Source organism: Protopterus annectens, chromosome 15.part0, assembly GCF_019279795.1.
Source record: "Protopterus annectens isolate FY-2018-M chromosome 15.part0, PAN1.0, whole genome shotgun sequence".
In the NCBI taxonomy this organism is placed as follows: Eukaryota; Metazoa; Chordata; order Ceratodontiformes; family Protopteridae; genus Protopterus; species Protopterus annectens.
In genome coordinates this window covers 742,453,189-742,471,634 of record NC_056749.1, presented here as the reverse complement: position 1 = coordinate 742,471,634, position 18,446 = coordinate 742,453,189, and the positions used below count along the sequence as shown (strand labels likewise).

The 18,446-nt window shown below is 39.7% G+C and overlaps 1 protein-coding gene across 1 annotated transcript in view; it reads left to right on the top strand.

Annotated features, from left to right (window-relative positions):
* LOC122790044 (gamma-aminobutyric acid receptor subunit beta-4) overlaps window positions 1–18,446 on the top strand; it is a 1,529,477-nt gene that overhangs the window by 1,360,481 nt on the left and 150,550 nt on the right. The window contains exon 6 of the mRNA XM_044057608.1: window positions 10,181–10,318. Within this exon, the coding sequence (XP_043913543.1) occupies window positions 10,181–10,318 (138 nt within the window). The remainder of the gene's footprint in view (window positions 1–10,180; window positions 10,319–18,446) is intronic.

Here is an 18,446-nt window from a genome sequence, read left to right as displayed (position 1 = left end):
TTTCTTTTAATTTTATACTCACTAAAACAGCAAAAGTACTGATTTGCAAGTGTAAAATAATGATGGCCATTTGCTTCATTACAGTTCAGTCTCTGCAGCAGCTTAATATGCTGCTGTGAAGCAGAGGATTCATTTTTCAGTGAGCATTACCTGTAGATTAACAACCTGCTGGAGAATGTTCGTTCTCCAATTAGGATTTAATGTACGGTTTGCCCATTCTCTGAGTATGTTTAGTGATATACAGTGACATAAAAAGCCTTTCTTTTTTTTGACAAAATGACATGCTACTGAGACACACACAGATTGTGTGAGAATTAACATGTATTGCGTCACATCAGCTTGCAATAATGTTAAATTATTATATTAAGTAATAGAACTGGAGCTGAGGTTGCAAATGATGCTGGCAAAGATATATCTGAAATGTACTGGTGCTACTGAGGCAGAATTATAAATTGACAACTTATCAATAAGTCAAAGAAGTAACTTCTGTATGCAAACACTGATGTTTCATTTTATTGTCCTGGTACTGCAAAATACTTACTACAGCATTAAAAAAGTTATATACTTTCCATAGCATTTCATCTGTGTTGTACATTTTCATTCTTCCTCAACTAATGGGTTTGGATCTGATCTTCAGATCCAGCTCGGCCATTATACTAGCTTGTGGCCTCCAACAACTTCTCAAGCTCCTTCCCTGCCTATAATGCACCATGCCTAACATCTCTCAGATCTTGTTTGCAGCTTGACAGGAAAACTATAGTGATATGCCATAACTGGAGTTCAACACAAAGGACATAGTGTCCTTGAAGTGTCTCATTCCACCAGAAGTCAGTCATGAAAACTGGTGGGGGATGGATGAGGGAGAGTTGAGGAAGAATGAAAATGGACAACACATATGGAATGTTATGGTAAGTACACAACTTTTTTATCTGATGTCAATTGTCATTCATTCCTCAACTAATGGACAGAGTCCACAGCTTCCTAAATTCCTGGGTGAATTCTAAGGAAGGATATTCATGAATACGGTTGAACCAAAGGCTGCTCTTTGCCTCGAGACCAGATCTAGGTTGTAATCAGTGACAAAAGTATGAGGATTTGATCAAGTTTCAGTTACTTATTGTCCATCGAAGCTCTAGATTGGAATACAGTAAATGTTGTCATATATCTGGTTGAATGAGCCTTTAATGGTTTTGGTAAGGGGAGATTCAATTTGTTATAGATAAATGATATGCAATCCCAACCATCTAGTAAGAGTTACCTTTGTAACCGATTCTCCCAGTTTATTATGTGCAAAGGAAACAAACAGGTGATCTGTCTTTCTAATCTCTTTTATTCTGTGTAGGTAGAAACATAATTATCTATGAACATTTAGTAAGTGCAGCATATATTCCCATTTATTTGTAAAGTTTGGAAATAATACTGCTAAATTAATGGATTGGTTGATGTTGGATTCTGACAACACCTTAGGAAGGAAGGAAGCATTGGTACGTAACGTGACCCTATCTTTAAGGAAAATCAAATACAGAGGCTTAGAAGATAATGCTTGAAGTTCTGAAATTCTTCTAGCAAATGTAATTGCAATTAAAAAGGCAGAATGAATTAAGGTTTGCAGTACCAAATTTAAATCCCATGGTGGCATGGGTTCTTTATAAGGGAGTCTTAATAGAAAAGTACCTCTCAAAGAGGCCTTGCACAGTTTAGACGAAACCAGTGAAAAGCTTTGAAACCCCGCATGAAAGTTAGAGATGGCAGCGAGTTGAACTTTAGCAGCTGATGAACTAGCACCCTCATTAAATAAACTTGTTAAAATTCGAGAACAGATTGAATTGGAGCTGAGAAGGTATCTATCTGATTCTGCTCTGCCCAATAAACAAACATTTTTTATTTAGTCCTGTAGAGTTTCCTAGTACAAGGTTTATGGGAAGTTAAAAGTATGGAATGGACAGGGAAAGAGAATACTGGTTGTCTGGCTATTAAAGGAATTGGAGAAACCACACTCTTCATTTGAGCATTTAAGATTTGAGATATCCTGGTGAAAAAAGTGAACAATTCCACCTTGACCCAAATGACTCTTACAAATTCACAAGATGAACAGTGATTGAAGCCAACATCCAAAAATCAAACATACAGTAAAAAATATTATCAGGGTGACTTTTATTTTTTACTGTACGCTTGATTTTTGGATGTTGGCTTCAGTCACTGTTCATCTTGTGAATTTGTAAGAAATCCGGGTGAGCCATGCCTGTTGGGTGAAACAGGAGGTCTGGAATTGGATCCAGAATCCAAGGTGGCTACAGTAGATGAGGCCAAAGGAAAGGAAAACAAATCTGTTGTGGCCAGTAAGGTGCACTAAGGATGACTTTGCTCTTCAACCGGGCTGCTTTCTGAAGGAATTTGGGAATTAGGGAAGTCGGAAGATAAGCATACAGAAGACCAGGGTGCCAATCATGGAGTAGAGCATCCCTTGGTATTCCCCCTGGTGGGGGGATCAGGGCAAAGAACCTGCTGCACGTTTTGTTTAGGGGCGATGCAAAAAGATTGCAGCAAGGCTGGCCCCACTGACTGAAAATCATTTCCGTCACTTTGCTGTTGAGAGACCACTCATGAGGTAGTAAGATAGACCTGCTCAGTTTGTCTGCTATCATGTTGGATGTCCCAGGAATATGCATTGCTATTAGAAAGCAGTTGGAAGATATCATTCATTGCCACACTCTGAGGGCTTCTTGACACAGTAGATAAGATCTGGTTACCCCTTTTTTGTTGATGTACCAAACTACTGACATGTTGTCTGTCTGGATTGCAACTGTTCCAAGAGGAAGAGAGTCTTGCAATGCCTGCAACTCCAAAAGCACTGCATTCATCTCCAGAATATTGACATGCAAGTTGGCCTCTTCTGGGGACCAAGTGTCTTGGACTGTTTTCCACAAGAAATGACCCCATCCAATCTGAGAAGCATCAGTGGTCAGTATGGCCTTGGTCTGAGGGAAGATGAAAGGATGACCTTATAACATGTGTTGTTACTACATCCACCAGGAAATGTATTGTTTGCATATCTGGGTTATTATCTTCACTGACATGGGTTGAGAAAACATTGACCATTGTGTTGCTAGCATCCATTGAAGAATTGTCATATAGAATCTTGCAAAAAGGACTAAAGTTTTTGCCACCAATGTTGATCCCAGAGCTTGTAGAATCAATCAGGCTGAAATTCTGATACTGCAAATTATTTTCCTGACCTGCATCCTTATTGTTTGCACTCTTGATATTGGAAGAGAAGATACCATAGATACTGTGTTGAACACTGCTCCTATGAATTCTAATTTCTGGGTTGATTGTAAATGAAACTTGTTGTAATTTATGGTTATTCTGAGATGTGAACAGGTCTGTAATACCTGACCTTGAGCTTCTGTCAGTCAATGCCTGGTCTGGGCATTAATGAGGCAGTCATCTAAATACAGAAACACCCAAAATCCTTACAGTCTCACATGAGCTGCTACCACTGCCATGCACTTGGTGAACACTCTTGGGGGAGGGGTCAAATGGTACTGTTCTGAACTGATAATGACTGGCTCCCACCAGAAGCATAAGACCTTCTGGATCATCTCTTCATCTTTATATGATAGTACGCATCTTGAAGCTCTATCGAGAACATCCAGTCATCCTTGCCCAGAAAGGGCAGAATGGACCGAATCATGACCATCCAGAATGTTGTGTGTTGAACTGACTTGTTCAGTGCACTGAGATCCAAAATTGGTCTCCAGTCCCGTTTTCTTTGGCATTGAAAAGAATCTTGAGTAATTTCCAGATTCTGTTTGGTTAGGTGGGACCTCTTGGATGACTCTTTTTTTAGCAGCTTTTGTATTTCTAGTGCTTCTGCTTTCCTCTGATTGGGCGGAATATTGGGACATTTTCTTCACAATGGAGGAGGAATGGAAAAGGGAATTATATAACCTCTGGAAATAATTCTATGCACCCAACTGCTTTTGTTATATCTAGCCAGGTTCTCTGGTGCAGAGAAAAGTGACCCCAACTGCCTCCAGGGGTAGGTAATCAGGCCTTCATTCAGGAGTGCTGAAAGGGTCTGTCAGAAAAAGAATCTCTAGACTCTCAGTTTTGCATCCCTCCTCTGCCTCAGGGGCATTGCCTTCCATTATCACTCCCCTTCTGCCTCTAGGGGATGTACCTTCATATGTGTCATGGAAATGACCCTGAGATTTTCTGAACTACATTTTTCAACCCCCTATTGATTCCTTGTAAAGGTCCTTTGAGGGGTCAAAACATGCACACCCACAGCAAAGAGGGTCTTTCCATCTTTCTCATACCTGGAGAGTGTGACTTTTACTGTGAGGCCAAACAAAGAAGTGCCATCAAAGGGAGCATTGATGAACAAAGATTTGAAAGGCTCCACAAAATCACACAGAAGCATCCAGGCATGCCTCCTTATGGAATTACCTGAACCTGCAGCCCTTCAGGCACCTTCTGCAGTGTGCAAGATAAGCCTCGTTGATGAATTAGACATAGCTTGTATGGTAGCCAACTGAGAGGCTACTGAAGATTGCGCCTCAGCAGTTTTGCGTCCAGAAAGAGATTTCAATAGTTCTTAGATCAAATCTCTTTAAGCATCGTAAAATGTGCCAAATAGTTCAGCGATCTGAGTACATTAACATGCTTCCCAAATCTGTCTATTGCCCTAGACTCTCTGTTACGAGGATGGACAGTGGAACTCTGTTCCATGAGTTCCTTTTTTGTAGCTGTCACCAAGACCACACTATCTACTGACACCCCTTTACCCCAAAATTCCCTGCCTGTTGGAGGAGCCAGAATCCAGTCTGGTCTATTGAGGACTGGCTTAATTGTATCAGGTTCTTTCTACACCTGCCTAGAAATCAAATCAATTACTTTATCAGTGGGCAGAGTAACCCAGGACATAGATGGGCCAGTCCCAAAGGCTTCCAGAAATATTGATTCCTCCAGACAAAGGCCTTGGGAGGACCAGCCATCCTTCAGCTTAAGGATCTCAAGAATGTCTCCAAATGAGAAGTCATTGGGTTGTGATTTGGGGACCCCTCTCCTTCATTGAAATCAGTATCCTCAGTGATTGACTCTTGAGGAGAGTCCAAGTGCTGCCCTTTGCACTTTCTCTTCTTAGGGGCTTCCTTGGTGGGGTGGTCTGGTTAAATATCAGATGAGCTTAAGATCTCCTGCTGGGTAATCAAGAAGCTTTGAGCTGGCTGTCCCAATGTGGTAGAATGTTGAAGATCACAGTACAAAGCCATGTGAGAAGTAGAGGGTGGATCTGAGGGGAAAGGGCCCATCTCACCAGCCAGGACAGTGAACACTCTCTTCACAACCTCAAAGTCAGACCTCTTTGGGGAGAAGGAAGACAACAGAACCAAGAAAGCGAGTTTCTGGCTTGTCAACTCCCTCTGCCCCAAGAACAAGCCACTGGAGGCACAAGTCGAAGACAAGCTGTCCAATGCCAAAGCTCTGAGAGGAAGAGATGTCTCCAAAAACCTCAAAGTTGACTTCATCCTCCCAACAGGGATTCTTCAGCTCTGAGAAACATCCAGCTACGAGAATGTCGGAGCCGGTGTACTCAGAGCAGTATTTGGATCTGAAGATGGAGCTTTCTTCAGATCTGAACCAGATGCACCTGGAACACTCAAATCCAAGGACTCTAAAACCACAGACTGGATTGCAGAAGGAGCTGTAATGGGTGGAGTAGTAGATGATCAGATGTCCTGACCCAAAGGTGTAGGAACCATGAGAACTCCTCTCTGAATTTGCTCCGCAAAGAATTTCCTCATCATCCTCTCCACATCTTTTTCCCTGAGAATCCTTGAGGAATGAGAAGATACCAGGGATGGTTATTTGGAGCACCTCTCTAAAAAGGGAGAGGGCACTCTGGATGGGACTGGCTCCACACTTGGAGAGTAAGTTGTCTTTGGTAAAGGTTTTGGATCCCAGGGTGTAGGATCCAAAACAGGCTTAATCGAATCTGATGCGGGTCAGACTGTAAGTAATTTTGGATCTATCTTCTCTTTCTTCTTCCCAGTTTCTGATGAAGAAGAGGCTGGAGACTCAGAAATCTTAGACTTCTTGATAGGGTCTCTAGATTTGTATTTGGGGGATTAAACACCAGTAATGGCTTTGGAAAAATGAAGCTGGCAGCAAGCCTTTTAAAATCAACGTATTCTTCCTGTCCGCTAGTGCTTGGGTGGGTTGAACCCATGACAGATACTGCAGTCCTGTTGTAAATGCTCTGGACCTAAGCAATACACACAAAGTTAATGGGCATCAGAAAAATGCAATTTGCGCCCACACTTATCACATTTTTTAAATCCATATGGACCTTTTTCAGACATTTTTAAAGAAAAAATATTCTAATGAGACAAGAGTTAAGCTTTTTTTGTTTGTACCAGAAAGAAGAGAATAGGTAAAGTACCAGCAATGGTATTAAAGAACTACAATTGTCTTGTAGATAGAGACAAAATATCAACTATGGTAATTAAAGAAGAATACACTAGTGTAAAATGGTGAAGAGAAGGAAATTTAGGCCTATGAATGATGGTAGGAAAGTTTACCCTCAGAAGTGTATGGAAAGAGACAGGAAGAATGACTTAAAATTAAAACTAAAGATTAAAGATTAAAGAAATAGTGATAGGTAATGAGTTTTTAGAAAGAAAATATCAAAAAAGGTTTTATCTCCCACTGTAAACTCGAGAGCTGAAGGTGACCATGTCAAAGCACTAAAGCATCAAATGAGATCTGAGATGTTAGGAATGGTGCATTATGGGTAGGGAAGGAGCTTGAGAGTTTGTTGGTGGCCATGAGCTAGTATAATGACTGAGTCAGATCGGAGGATCAGATCTGAACCCATTAGTTGAGGAATGAATGTAAATTGACAACACCAGATCACATTTTTGTGACTCATTCCCCTCTTTTTGATGAAACAAGTTTGCATTGCTGTTTATTTTCAGTAAACTGGAGAAACAAGATTATTACATGCATCATGTTTACCAAAATCCAAGATAAGATTATAATGAGTGACCCTTTTCAGCTTTTGAAAAACTGGAGGAGCAGTGGGAAATAAATGGCCTTTGACAATTTTCTGTCTACTCCTTAGCTGCTACTGACCTCACAGTCAATATTTTATGAGTGACCAAAGTTAGACTACTGGATGATTAGCAGCTGCCATCCTCAGCTCTCTTCAAGCATGCACACAAAACTGCTTATATTGTGTGTAAAAGTGCCTAATTTAACTTAAAAAGTGAGTAGAATAACAAAAAACCCACTCTAAAGTAATGAAGAACAAAACATGGAAAAAAAGACTAAAAAATCTGTCAGAATTCCCAGAAATTGGCAAAAGTACTAAATGCTTCAAGTCTATTGTAAAAGGAAAAAAGAGAATCAGAATCAAAAGAAGGAAAAGTACAAGGAGTTCCTGACCGGGTCTGCCGAGACAGCATTAAAAGATTCCTTCCACAGAATGAAAATACTAGGGAGAGGGGGTCCTCCATTGTAAAATACTAGGGAGAGGGGGTCCCCCATTATAAAATACTAGGGAGAGGGGGTCCTCCATTATAAAATACTAGAGAGAGGGGGTCCCCCATTATAAAATACTAGGGAGAGGGGGTCCCCCATTATAAAATATTAGGGAGAGGGGGTCCCCCATTATAAAATACTAGGGAGAGGGGGTCCTCCATTATAAAATACTAGGGAGAGGGGGTCCTCCATTATAAAATACTAGGGAGAGGGGGTCCTCCATTATAAAATAAGAGGGAGAGCGGGTCCTCCATTATAAAATACTAGGGAGAGGGGGTCCTCCATTATAAAATACTAGGGAGATGGGGTCCTTCATTATAAAACACTAGGGAGAGGGGGTCCTCCATTATAAAATACTAGGGAGATGGGGTCCTCCATTATAAAATACTAGGGAGAGGGGGTCCTCCATTATAAAATACTAGGAAGAGGGGGTCCTCCATTATAAAATACTAGGGAGAGGGGGTCCTCCATTATATTCTAAATGATTAGCTGCTTGTTTAGGGAGAGGGTGTCCTCCATTATAAAATACTAGGGAGAGGGGGTCCTCCATTATATTCTAAACGATTAGCTGCTTGTTTAGTATAATGCTGGATGCTCTGTATTACATGTTGTGAACTGTTCTGCCCCTCCCAATGTTCCCAAACACTGCATTTACCTTTGAGCTGCAGCTTGCAAAACAAACAATTCAAAGTTAGCAGTAAACACAAAGTTTATTTAAGCTCTAACAAGTTTAAAACAAATTGGACAGTGATTTTGAACTAAATTAGGGACTATGTCAGAAGTACTTTGCAAAAACAGATTTCTATATACTGCCCAATATGTTTTAGAACAATCTCCCTGTCTGAATTTTTTCTTGGGAAAGCTCATTAGTGGGGCATAAAGGGTTGCAAAATACTTTTGGTTCTTTGAGTAGAGTTTTTGGAAAGTAGAGTAGTATAAAGTTAGATTTTTTTATTTGCTTTCTGAGGTAGAGCATGCATTTCCAGGGGTCATTTTCAGACTCGGCCCTGAAACAGTGTCTAGTTACATGATTTGCTCAGAATCATACAGTTAGACAAGGGATACTAAGGGAATCAAACCGTGTACCATTGGACCACAGAAAACATCTCATTAACAGCTGCTTAATCTGCTAAGGCAACAGACAGACTTCTGTATTGTCATTGGGTGTGTGAAATGACATTGTAACTTACATAATGCTGACAAACATAGGTGTGAATTTTAAACCATTATTGTGAATCTCAGTACACAATAACTCACAAAAACACTGCAGATGATGACAGTGAATCCCAATCCATCACAGCTCATGAAAACAATGTAGATCATGAGTGCGAATCCCAGTGCATGACAACTCAGAGAGGCACTGCTCACCATGATGTGAATCCCAGTGCACCATGACTCAAAGAAGTGCTGCTGACCATGATGTGAGTCCCAGTGCACCATGACTCAGAGAAGCACTTCTCACCATGACATAAATGCAAGTGCAGCATAACTCAGGGAAAGCACTGCTCACCATGATGTGAATCCCAGTGCAGCATAACTCACAGAAGCACTGCTCACCATGATGTGAATTTCAGTGTACTATAAATCACAGAATCCTTTTCACCATGATACAAACCCCAGTGCACCATAACTCAGAGATGCACTGCTCCCCAGCATATCAATCCTAGCACACCATAACTCAGAGATGCACTGCTCACCAGGATATCAATCCTAGTGCACCCTAACTCTCAAAAGCAAGGTTCACTATGATGTGAATTCCAGTGCGCCATAAATCACAGAAACACTGGTCACCATGATATGAATCCCAGTGCACCATAACTCAGACAAGCACTGTTAACCATGATGTGAATCCCAGTGCACCATAACTCAGTGAAGCATTGCTGACCATGATGTGAATCCCAGTGCACCATTGCTCACAGAAGTATTTATCACTATATGAATTCTAGTGCACCATAGCTCTGAAAAGCACTGCTGAGTATGATTTAAATTCCAGTGCACCATAATTGTGAGATGCACTGTTCAGAGGATGTGAATCCCAGTACACCATAACTATGAGAAACACTGCTCAATATGTTGTGAATCGTAGTGCACCATAACTCTGAATAGCACTGCACACCATGATGTGAATCACAGTGCACTATAACTCAAGAAGCACAGCTCACCATGGTTTGAATCCCAGTGCACCATATCCTCACAGAAGCACTGCTCACGATGATGTGAATCCCAGTACACCACAGCTCACAGAAGCATTGCTCATCATGATGTGAATCCCAGTGCATCATAACTCTCAGAAGCACTGCTCACTTTGATAGTAATACATAACTATGAATGTGGATCTCTTGATTCTGTTTCTCTTGTCCTTCTAAAGTAGACTTGAAGCTTGTAATATCTGTGCATTGAACAGTAATGAAAGTTGAAAATAAATGATTATTGAAATATTCTTGCATTCTAAAAAAACTTTTGAATTGAAATGTTAAAATGCCATGGAGTCTGTTGATAAACTAATGTTAATATCTACTTGAAGTACATTTTCAATAATTTAAGTAACAGTCTTTATTTTAAAAGAAGGTGTTTCTAGCATTAAATTTATTGTTGAAAGACTTTATTTCATTTACTATTTATTTTTACTTTTCAGACGGATACACAACAGATGACATTGTATTCTTCTGGCAAGGTGGGGACAATGCTGTGACTGGAGTCGAAAAGCTGGAATTACCACAGTTCACCATTGTTGAAACAAGGCTAGTGACAAGACAAGTGGCATTCACAACAGGTCAGAAACATTTACATTATGTTTTTTTTTTTATTCAGTATTTAGTAACTGGGTAGGAGAATTGGTCCAATGATCCTTTTTAGCCATGGCCCAACTTAAGCCAAGAAAATGTAAAGAACTCTGCAGCTCATGTATCCAAACTAATGACAATATCAGTAGGGGAGCATGAGTAACAAGCAAATACTTTGGTTGAGTAAAGCTTTATTATTTTAGAAACTAAGGGCACAGCATGTTGTGTTGTCACCTCACAGCAAGAGTTTCTCTGGTTTGTCAGCTGAAGAGCTTTCTACATGGAGTCTGCATGTCCTCCCCGTGTTTGTGTCCGTTTTCTCTGAGTGCTCTTGTTTCCTTCTACATTCCGAAGACACGCAGTAGGTGGACTGGACACACTCAGTTGGCCAGGTGTGTGTGTGTGTGTGTGTGTGTGTGTGTGTGTGTGTGTGTGTGTGTGTGTGTGTGTGTGTGTGTGTGTGTGGTATGGAAGAACAATTTGACCATTGGCTGTAGATGATACTCACTGTTGATGTGACACCCCAACATCATGTACAAAAATGAAAAACATGGGGTTATGGGAGGATAGATGGATTTTAGAAACCGAAGCTGAACAGAAATGCATTGCTCAGATTCATTTCATTATTTATTGATCAGGCATGACAAATACGATAATAATATGACAAAAAGCAAAGTTTGAATGATAGTTAATATAATATAGAGAGCTATAAAACTGGAACATCAAAATGGGTATATAATGCAAAGCTGGGTGGGGTAAAAGCCACATGTGGAAGGCGGGGTTATGGCTTTGCTTGCCTCTTTCTTTCGTCACGTGTTTTTTTTTTTTTCCTGTGTTCTGAAAATTTATGCATAAGGTTGTTTCAGAATTTAGCAAAGTTTGTGTTTGTGATGTTATTACTTATGTCATATTAATTAAAATGTGAGAATTTTGTTATTCAGTAATGAATCCCTTAAGGAATATTATATGAATGATTACAATAGAATGACTTACTACATTTTAAACTCAAGAAAGTGTTTTCCTGTTTTGCAGAAATGAACCAGCATGTGGGGTAGAGATTAGTCTGCAATATCCTTAGATTTCATACAGTTAGAGTTAGAAACTTGCAAATGATAGCATAATGTAGCTTCCCATTTTTAAATCCCATATTTCAAAGCTGAAAAAAAAGAGAAAAATTCACTGTAAATCACGTACCACCAAACTGGAGTCAAATATTTTAATACTTTAGTGTATTAAAACATTTAACTGCAGTTTGGTGCTATGTGGTTTACAGTGGATTTTTCTCTTTTTTGGCTATTTGACTTGTTTTCACTGTGATTTACCAGCAAATTTTTCTTCTTTTTATTGCATAGTTCATAGACTTCCTTAAAAGGCATTGTTATAGCTAACTGGATAACCTCTCTGGTTCATTATGAAAACCTAGTTAAGGGAAACCTGAGCAAATGCTTTAATGGTTTCCCTATACCAGCATTGCCTACATCACCTTATAGTTTTTTTTTTTTTTTGTTATCTCAGAATCACCCAAAACCTGAATATCTTCCTCAATACAAATTATTCTTAAAATACATTTCTATAAGTGTTATCCTTTCCCTGTCTCCTTCGTCTTCTCCATTGCTACATCCCCCTTACTCCCTACATATTTTACTATATCCTTGTCTATCTTCCCTGTTTTTTTATTATTTTGCAATGTGGAAGTTTAAACTGCTTTCATATTTATAATTTCTTCTTCTGTCTAACATCTAAACCCAAGACCACAAGAAAAAGATATAAAAAAATGTGTAAATAATTGTATCTATTATTAACTCACTTTTCATAGTACTATGCAAAATGTGTAAATATTGTATGTATTATCAGGGGTGTAGCCAGGATTTTCAAATTTGTACTCTCAGCTCCCAGACTGCTCCCCAACAAGCCACACCCACATTAACACTCCTGGCCAAGCCATGCTCCCTTCATATCTCTGATCTCTGAGCAGGTCACTGGCAAGTATAAGCCAGGGTAGTAATTACTTACACGATGAAGCAGAATGAACATTTCATTCCAAAAGGGCATCTTCCTTGAGTCAAAAACAAAATACCTTTCCATTTACACTTGGGGAGATCAACCAATTTGCACCCCAAGATTATTATTCTTCCCCTTTGCATCTCCTAACCACCATAGTAGCTCATGGGAGCTCCAATAGTGCTACCGAATAAAGAATTGGCAGCCTCTAGGCAGCACATGCTTTGCAATGTTGTGGTCTGTAGGTACAACATATAGTGCCCCCCCAGGTAACACCCAATCTGTGAGCCACAGCTATCTCCCTTTCACCCGCATGGGTCACCTGGCAATGGCTGCTCACTCCTATGGCCTACACTCACACTAAGCCTTTTGGAATGCTAGACCTTGCATTCCCAACAACAAATACATTTTGTCTAGGCTCAGTCATACTGATGCTGACAGTAAATAAAGAAGTGTGTCGTCCATGGGAGTCAATTAAGCAAAACCTAAAGCTGTTGAAAGTTACACCCTTACTACCTTACTTACATTCTGTGAATCTCATGCCTTTTCTTATAGGAAATTGGTTAAAACAAGTTAACTGGCATAAGCCTCAGAACCAGAGGGAATGTACATGCCCTAAGGTGCTTTTTTTGAGCTTTTTCCAGTCTTGTGATTCAGTGATAGTCTGAAAAAAATATTGGAAAGGAAAGAAATGAAATTGAATCTTATACTTTTTCCAAGGAAGAAATAAGTTTTGCCCAAGGCTTAATATTCATAGCTGACACGATACTACCAGATATACTGAGTAGATAACTACTGGTAAAGACAAAGCACATCTGCAAATGCAGCCTGCCTCCCCACCCTCTCATAAAATGAAAACGTAGCTACCTTATGTATACCCCTATGCTGTTACATGCCGAAAGAACAAATGAAGACACTCATGGGTTTGATTGTGAAAAATGTTAAAGAAATCATTACTGCACTCTTCTCAGTCTCTGTGTAAGCTAGTGTAAGTGATCTTGTGTGCAGATATCTGAGTAGTGCTGGTTTCTGACTATGCTGGGTACAGGGAATTAACTGGAGATGTGCTTCCTCTACTAAGCCTGTTTCAAACTTCCACTCTACAGAATAATTCATCACCAAACTCTCTGCATATGTAAATAGGTGCATAGACACATTTGCCCCCTTCAGAAATAAATACATCCCCAAATTCAAAATTAATCCTCATGGGCAGCATAATAAAAGAAAAAATACTCATTAAATGCAAAAATAAATCTAACTCTCAAAAAGCAAAACACTCTTGCTAAACTAAACAAGGAACTCTGGGTTGTGGAAGCCAAATTTGAGGTAGAAATAGCCTCAGAGGCAAAGGATAACAACAGGGCCTTCATCAGCTTTTGTTCACAACTTCAAAAGTAACTCACAACAGTGTGCTGAACTAATTGTAAATGGAACCATCAAGAAGGAATCAGGGGATATAACAAAACTACTGGCTGATAAATTTAGTCCCAAGTTTACCCCTTCTTCACCCAATATCTTTCAGGAGATACCCTCATCCGTAACGCTACTGGCTATCACTGGTGAACAAGTCTTCAATGCACTCTCCAAGGCAAGGAATACTGCATCATAGGGCCTTGATAATGTCCTGGGATGCCTCTTGAATAGCATGAAACATGAGCTATAAAATCACTCTTCAGCATTAGCCTCTTAACTGCTTTCATATCTAGTGAAAGGAGGACTGCAACATTTTGTACTTAGCATAACTACTACCTGGATAACTACTGCATGGATAACTTGTCTGACTAGTCTTGCATGTAAAGCCATGGAAAGAATTATCATGGATATTTTAAATAAAGTCATAGGAAATCTTCATACACTGGATCCAGCATGATTTGGTTTATCAAAAACAAACTGTGCATAATCAATCTGATGGATTTTTTTTTTTGAGAAAGTGACGAAAACTATGAATGAGGGCAAAATGGTGCTCACTGCCTATCTTCCCCTGGTGAAATCATTCAACACTATTCTCTATTCAGGAATTGTAAACAAAATCATGAAATTAGGAGTAAACCCATATGGATAAGTATCACAGATAATACCATTCCTACTGAGCAGTCTCACACCATGTAAAGTAGAATACTTCTCTTACGCTATTCAAACGTAATCTGGATGTACAGATGGATGGGTATCTGCAAATCCAGACCTAGTTTAGCACCACTGGCCCTCATGGATATTGGAAATATGTAATTATCCCAATATATACTTGTCACCATCTTTCAATATTCCTATCCGATAATTATAATTGGAATGCACGGCTTAGCTTCTTAAGATCCTTAGTGATCGGTAACTTAGTAGGTGCTTATAAAACATTGATGACCATGTTGCAACAGTGGTCATTAAATCCCACTATCTGGCACAGCTGACTGCACAAGGTATTTCCTTTAGATTCAAGGAAGTCCCTAACCCTCTATATTCTCTATTAATCAGACCCTAAAGGTTACTGACAAAAAAGTTCATGGGCCTAAAGGGCCTGAACTAGCAAGAGAGATCAGCCAGTTGTCTTAAATTATGGCTTAATATGCAAAAACAGGGACAGGTTTTTAATACTGATCTTATATATTTAGAAAGTTGCTGGAATAACTGACTTTGTGAAATATATGACATCTGAAATTCAATTGTGCCTTTATTTAGTGGCCGCAATCTACAACAAATTTTCCAGAAAGCCACAAAGTTTAAGAAAAAACATACCAGAAATAAAATGCACAGTGACATTCAGCAAGTTCAGTATCTGTGAAGCGATATGGGACAAAGCAAAAACAAAAACGCAGTAGAAATGTTCAGTATCAAGGATAGATGTTAAATAGGGGTGTTACACTTGCTAGGACAACAGGTTTTGCATTTATATGTTTCTGAAGGATATGAACTCTGATACTCTTGTCTGTCATCATTTAGTCACTAGTTTAATCCTGAACATTTTACCAGAACATGAACATACTAAAATATGAGGCAAAATATTGGACAGTTGAAAGTCATAGAACAAAGACCAAAAGGTAGTGTTGGGCAAAGTTTCAAAATCAGAGATATTTAAAATGTGTTGTTATCTTCTGTAGCAAAGTTCCATGCTGAATAGTAAGTTTTGCATTGCAATACCTTTTCTGAAGTTTGTAAACTCTGAAACTCAAATATGTCTGAGTATTACTACACCCAACAGTTTGACATAATGTCATAACTTTCTACAAGAAACAGAATCAAAACATGATGCAAAACTATGAACATTGTCCCTCCTACAGTAACCCCCTACCCCCCAAGCAGCACCAGTCCCCTCCCCAGGCATTCCAGTGTCCCATCAATTGGCTCTTTCTCCCCAGTTACCAAAACACTGTTCAAACCTGTGTGCATACTGTTTTCTTATTTACTTCTTCAGTGATTACAGATATGGAAATAAAATCACACAAACACTGATAGTCATTTGCTAAGCAAACAATACAGTCTTACAATACAAACAGACTTAGCATGAGCAGTAAAGTTCTCTGCCCTTGAAACTCACATTCATTGAAATGGCATGAAAACCCACATTCAAAGAAAATGTATCCGGCCAGTGGAGGATCAAGTTTATCTTTGGGCTGTTTTCAAATCATAGGCCCTTTGCACATATTTTTAGGGTCATGCATACATACATGTATGTGGTCTTTGATTCACCTTCCTGATTGTATTCAATTATATTCCATGTATAATACAGCACCATGTGTTAGAATGGTGCTTTAAATTTGTAGTTATGAACATTCTTCTAGTAGGCAATGAAACACAATGTATGAACCAATCATGACAAAACTACCCATTTTGGAAAATTTCAACCATCAAAGGCCACTCAAACTTCTGTCAGTATAATCCACTCATATTACTCCATACCCGCAATCTCTGAAGAAGTAAAATCATCCAAATAATTCAACATTAATGAGATCTGTAACATAGAGAGGTTTTTACTGGCAAACAGCTTTACATTTCGATGTTTCATCTACACATTCAGTGCCTGCTGTCCTTGAAGAATGAATTGCCTTCTTCTTTTAACTGTTCCCATTAGAGATCACCACAGCAGATTATCTGTTTCCATTTCTTCCTGTCCTCTGCATCTTCCTCTGTCACACCAATCACCTGCATGTCCTCTCTCACCACATCCATAAACCTTATCTTAGGACTTCCTCTTTTCCTCTTACCTGGCAGCTCCATCCTTAGCATCCTTCTTCCAATATATCCAGCATCCCTCCTCAGCACATGTCCAAACTTATGCCATCTCACCTCTCTGGCTTTGTCTCCAAACTATCCAACCTGAGCTGACCCTCTAATATACTGCTTCCTAATCCTGTCCATCCTCATCACACCCAATGCAAATTTTAATATCTTTAAATCTGCCACCTCCAGCTCTGACCCCTGTCTTTTCATCAATGCCACTGCCTCCAACCCATATAATATAGCTGGTCTCACTACCCTCTTGTAGACCTTCCCTTTCACTATCATTGGTACCAGTATGTCACAAATCAGTCCTGACAGCCTTCTCCATCCACTCCACCCTGCCTGTACTATCTTTTCACCTCTCTTCCACACTTGCCATTACACTGAACTGTTGATCACAGGTATTTAAACTCATCCACCTTCACCTACTCTACTCCCTGCATCATCACAATTCCTCTATCCTCCCTCTCATGCACACATATATATATTCTGTCTTAGTTCTGATGACCTTCATTCCTACCCTCTGTAGAGCATACCTCCATCTCTCCAAGGTCTCTTCAACCTGTTCCTTATTCTCACTACAGATAACAATGTCACCCACAAACATCATAGTCTACGGGAACTTCTGTCTGATCTTGTCTGTTAACCTGTCCATCATCACTGCAAATAAGAAAGGATTCAGAGCTGATCCTTGATGTAATCCCACCTCCACCATCAGCGCATCCATCAGTCCTACCGCAGACCTCACCACTGTCACACTACTCTTTCGCATATCCTGTACCACTCTTACATACTTCTCTGCCACTCCCAACTTCCTCATACAATACTATAACTCCTCTCCAGACACACTGTCATATGCTTTCTCTAAGTCCACAAAGTCAAAATGCAACTGCTTCTGACTTTCTCTCTACTTTTCCATCAACACCCTCTGAGCAAACATTGTATCTGTAGTGCTCTTTCCCCACATGAAACCATACTGCTGCTTACTAATCATCACCTCCCTTCTTAATCTAGCTTCCACTACTCTTTCCCATAACTTCATGCTGTGACTGATCAATGTTATCCCCCTGTAGTTACTACAGCTCTGCACATCCCCTATTTCATAAAAAATCAGTACCAAAACACTTCTTCTGCACTCCTCAGGCATCCTCACACTTTCCAAGATTTCATTAAGCAATCTGGTTAAAAACTCCACTGCCGAGTCTCCTAAACACCTCCATGCTTCCACAGATATGTCATCTGGACCAACAGGCTTTCCATTCTTCATCCTGTTCAAAGCTGTCCTTACTTTCTCCTTGCTAATCTATTGCATTTCCTGATTCAATATCTCCACATCATCCAACCTTCTCTCTCTCAATCTCTTCATTCATCAGCCCCTCAAAGTACTCTTTCCATCTGCCCAACACACTCTCCTCACTTGTGAGTACATTTGTCTAGTTATCCTTTATTATCTTTACCTTCTGCACAACGTTCCCAGCTTGGTCAGTCTGTCTAGCCAATTGGTACAGGTCCTTTTCTCCCTCCTTCATGAAGAGTTAATTGCCTATATTGCATTAAAAAAAGGTAAGCTGCTAATATTGCAATAGGGAATGACTAACAAACTAACAAGGTCATAGTTACTAGGCATCTCATAAAAAGGAGAACACAATCAGGAGTTTAGAACCCCTATCACCTTTAAAATGCACCAAATAATTGGCAATCAGAACAGCACTACAATATTAGAACTACATCTACATGGTGTGGAAGTAGAATCCACAGCCTTCTGCACCAAAGGCTATTGTGCTACTAACACTGCTTTCAAATTCTACAACACAAACAAGGCTGCCATTTGATAAATGAAACAGCTGTACAGGGTCTGTATTAGAACATCGAAAGTTTTCAGTAGCGAACGCTCACATGAGCGAAAAT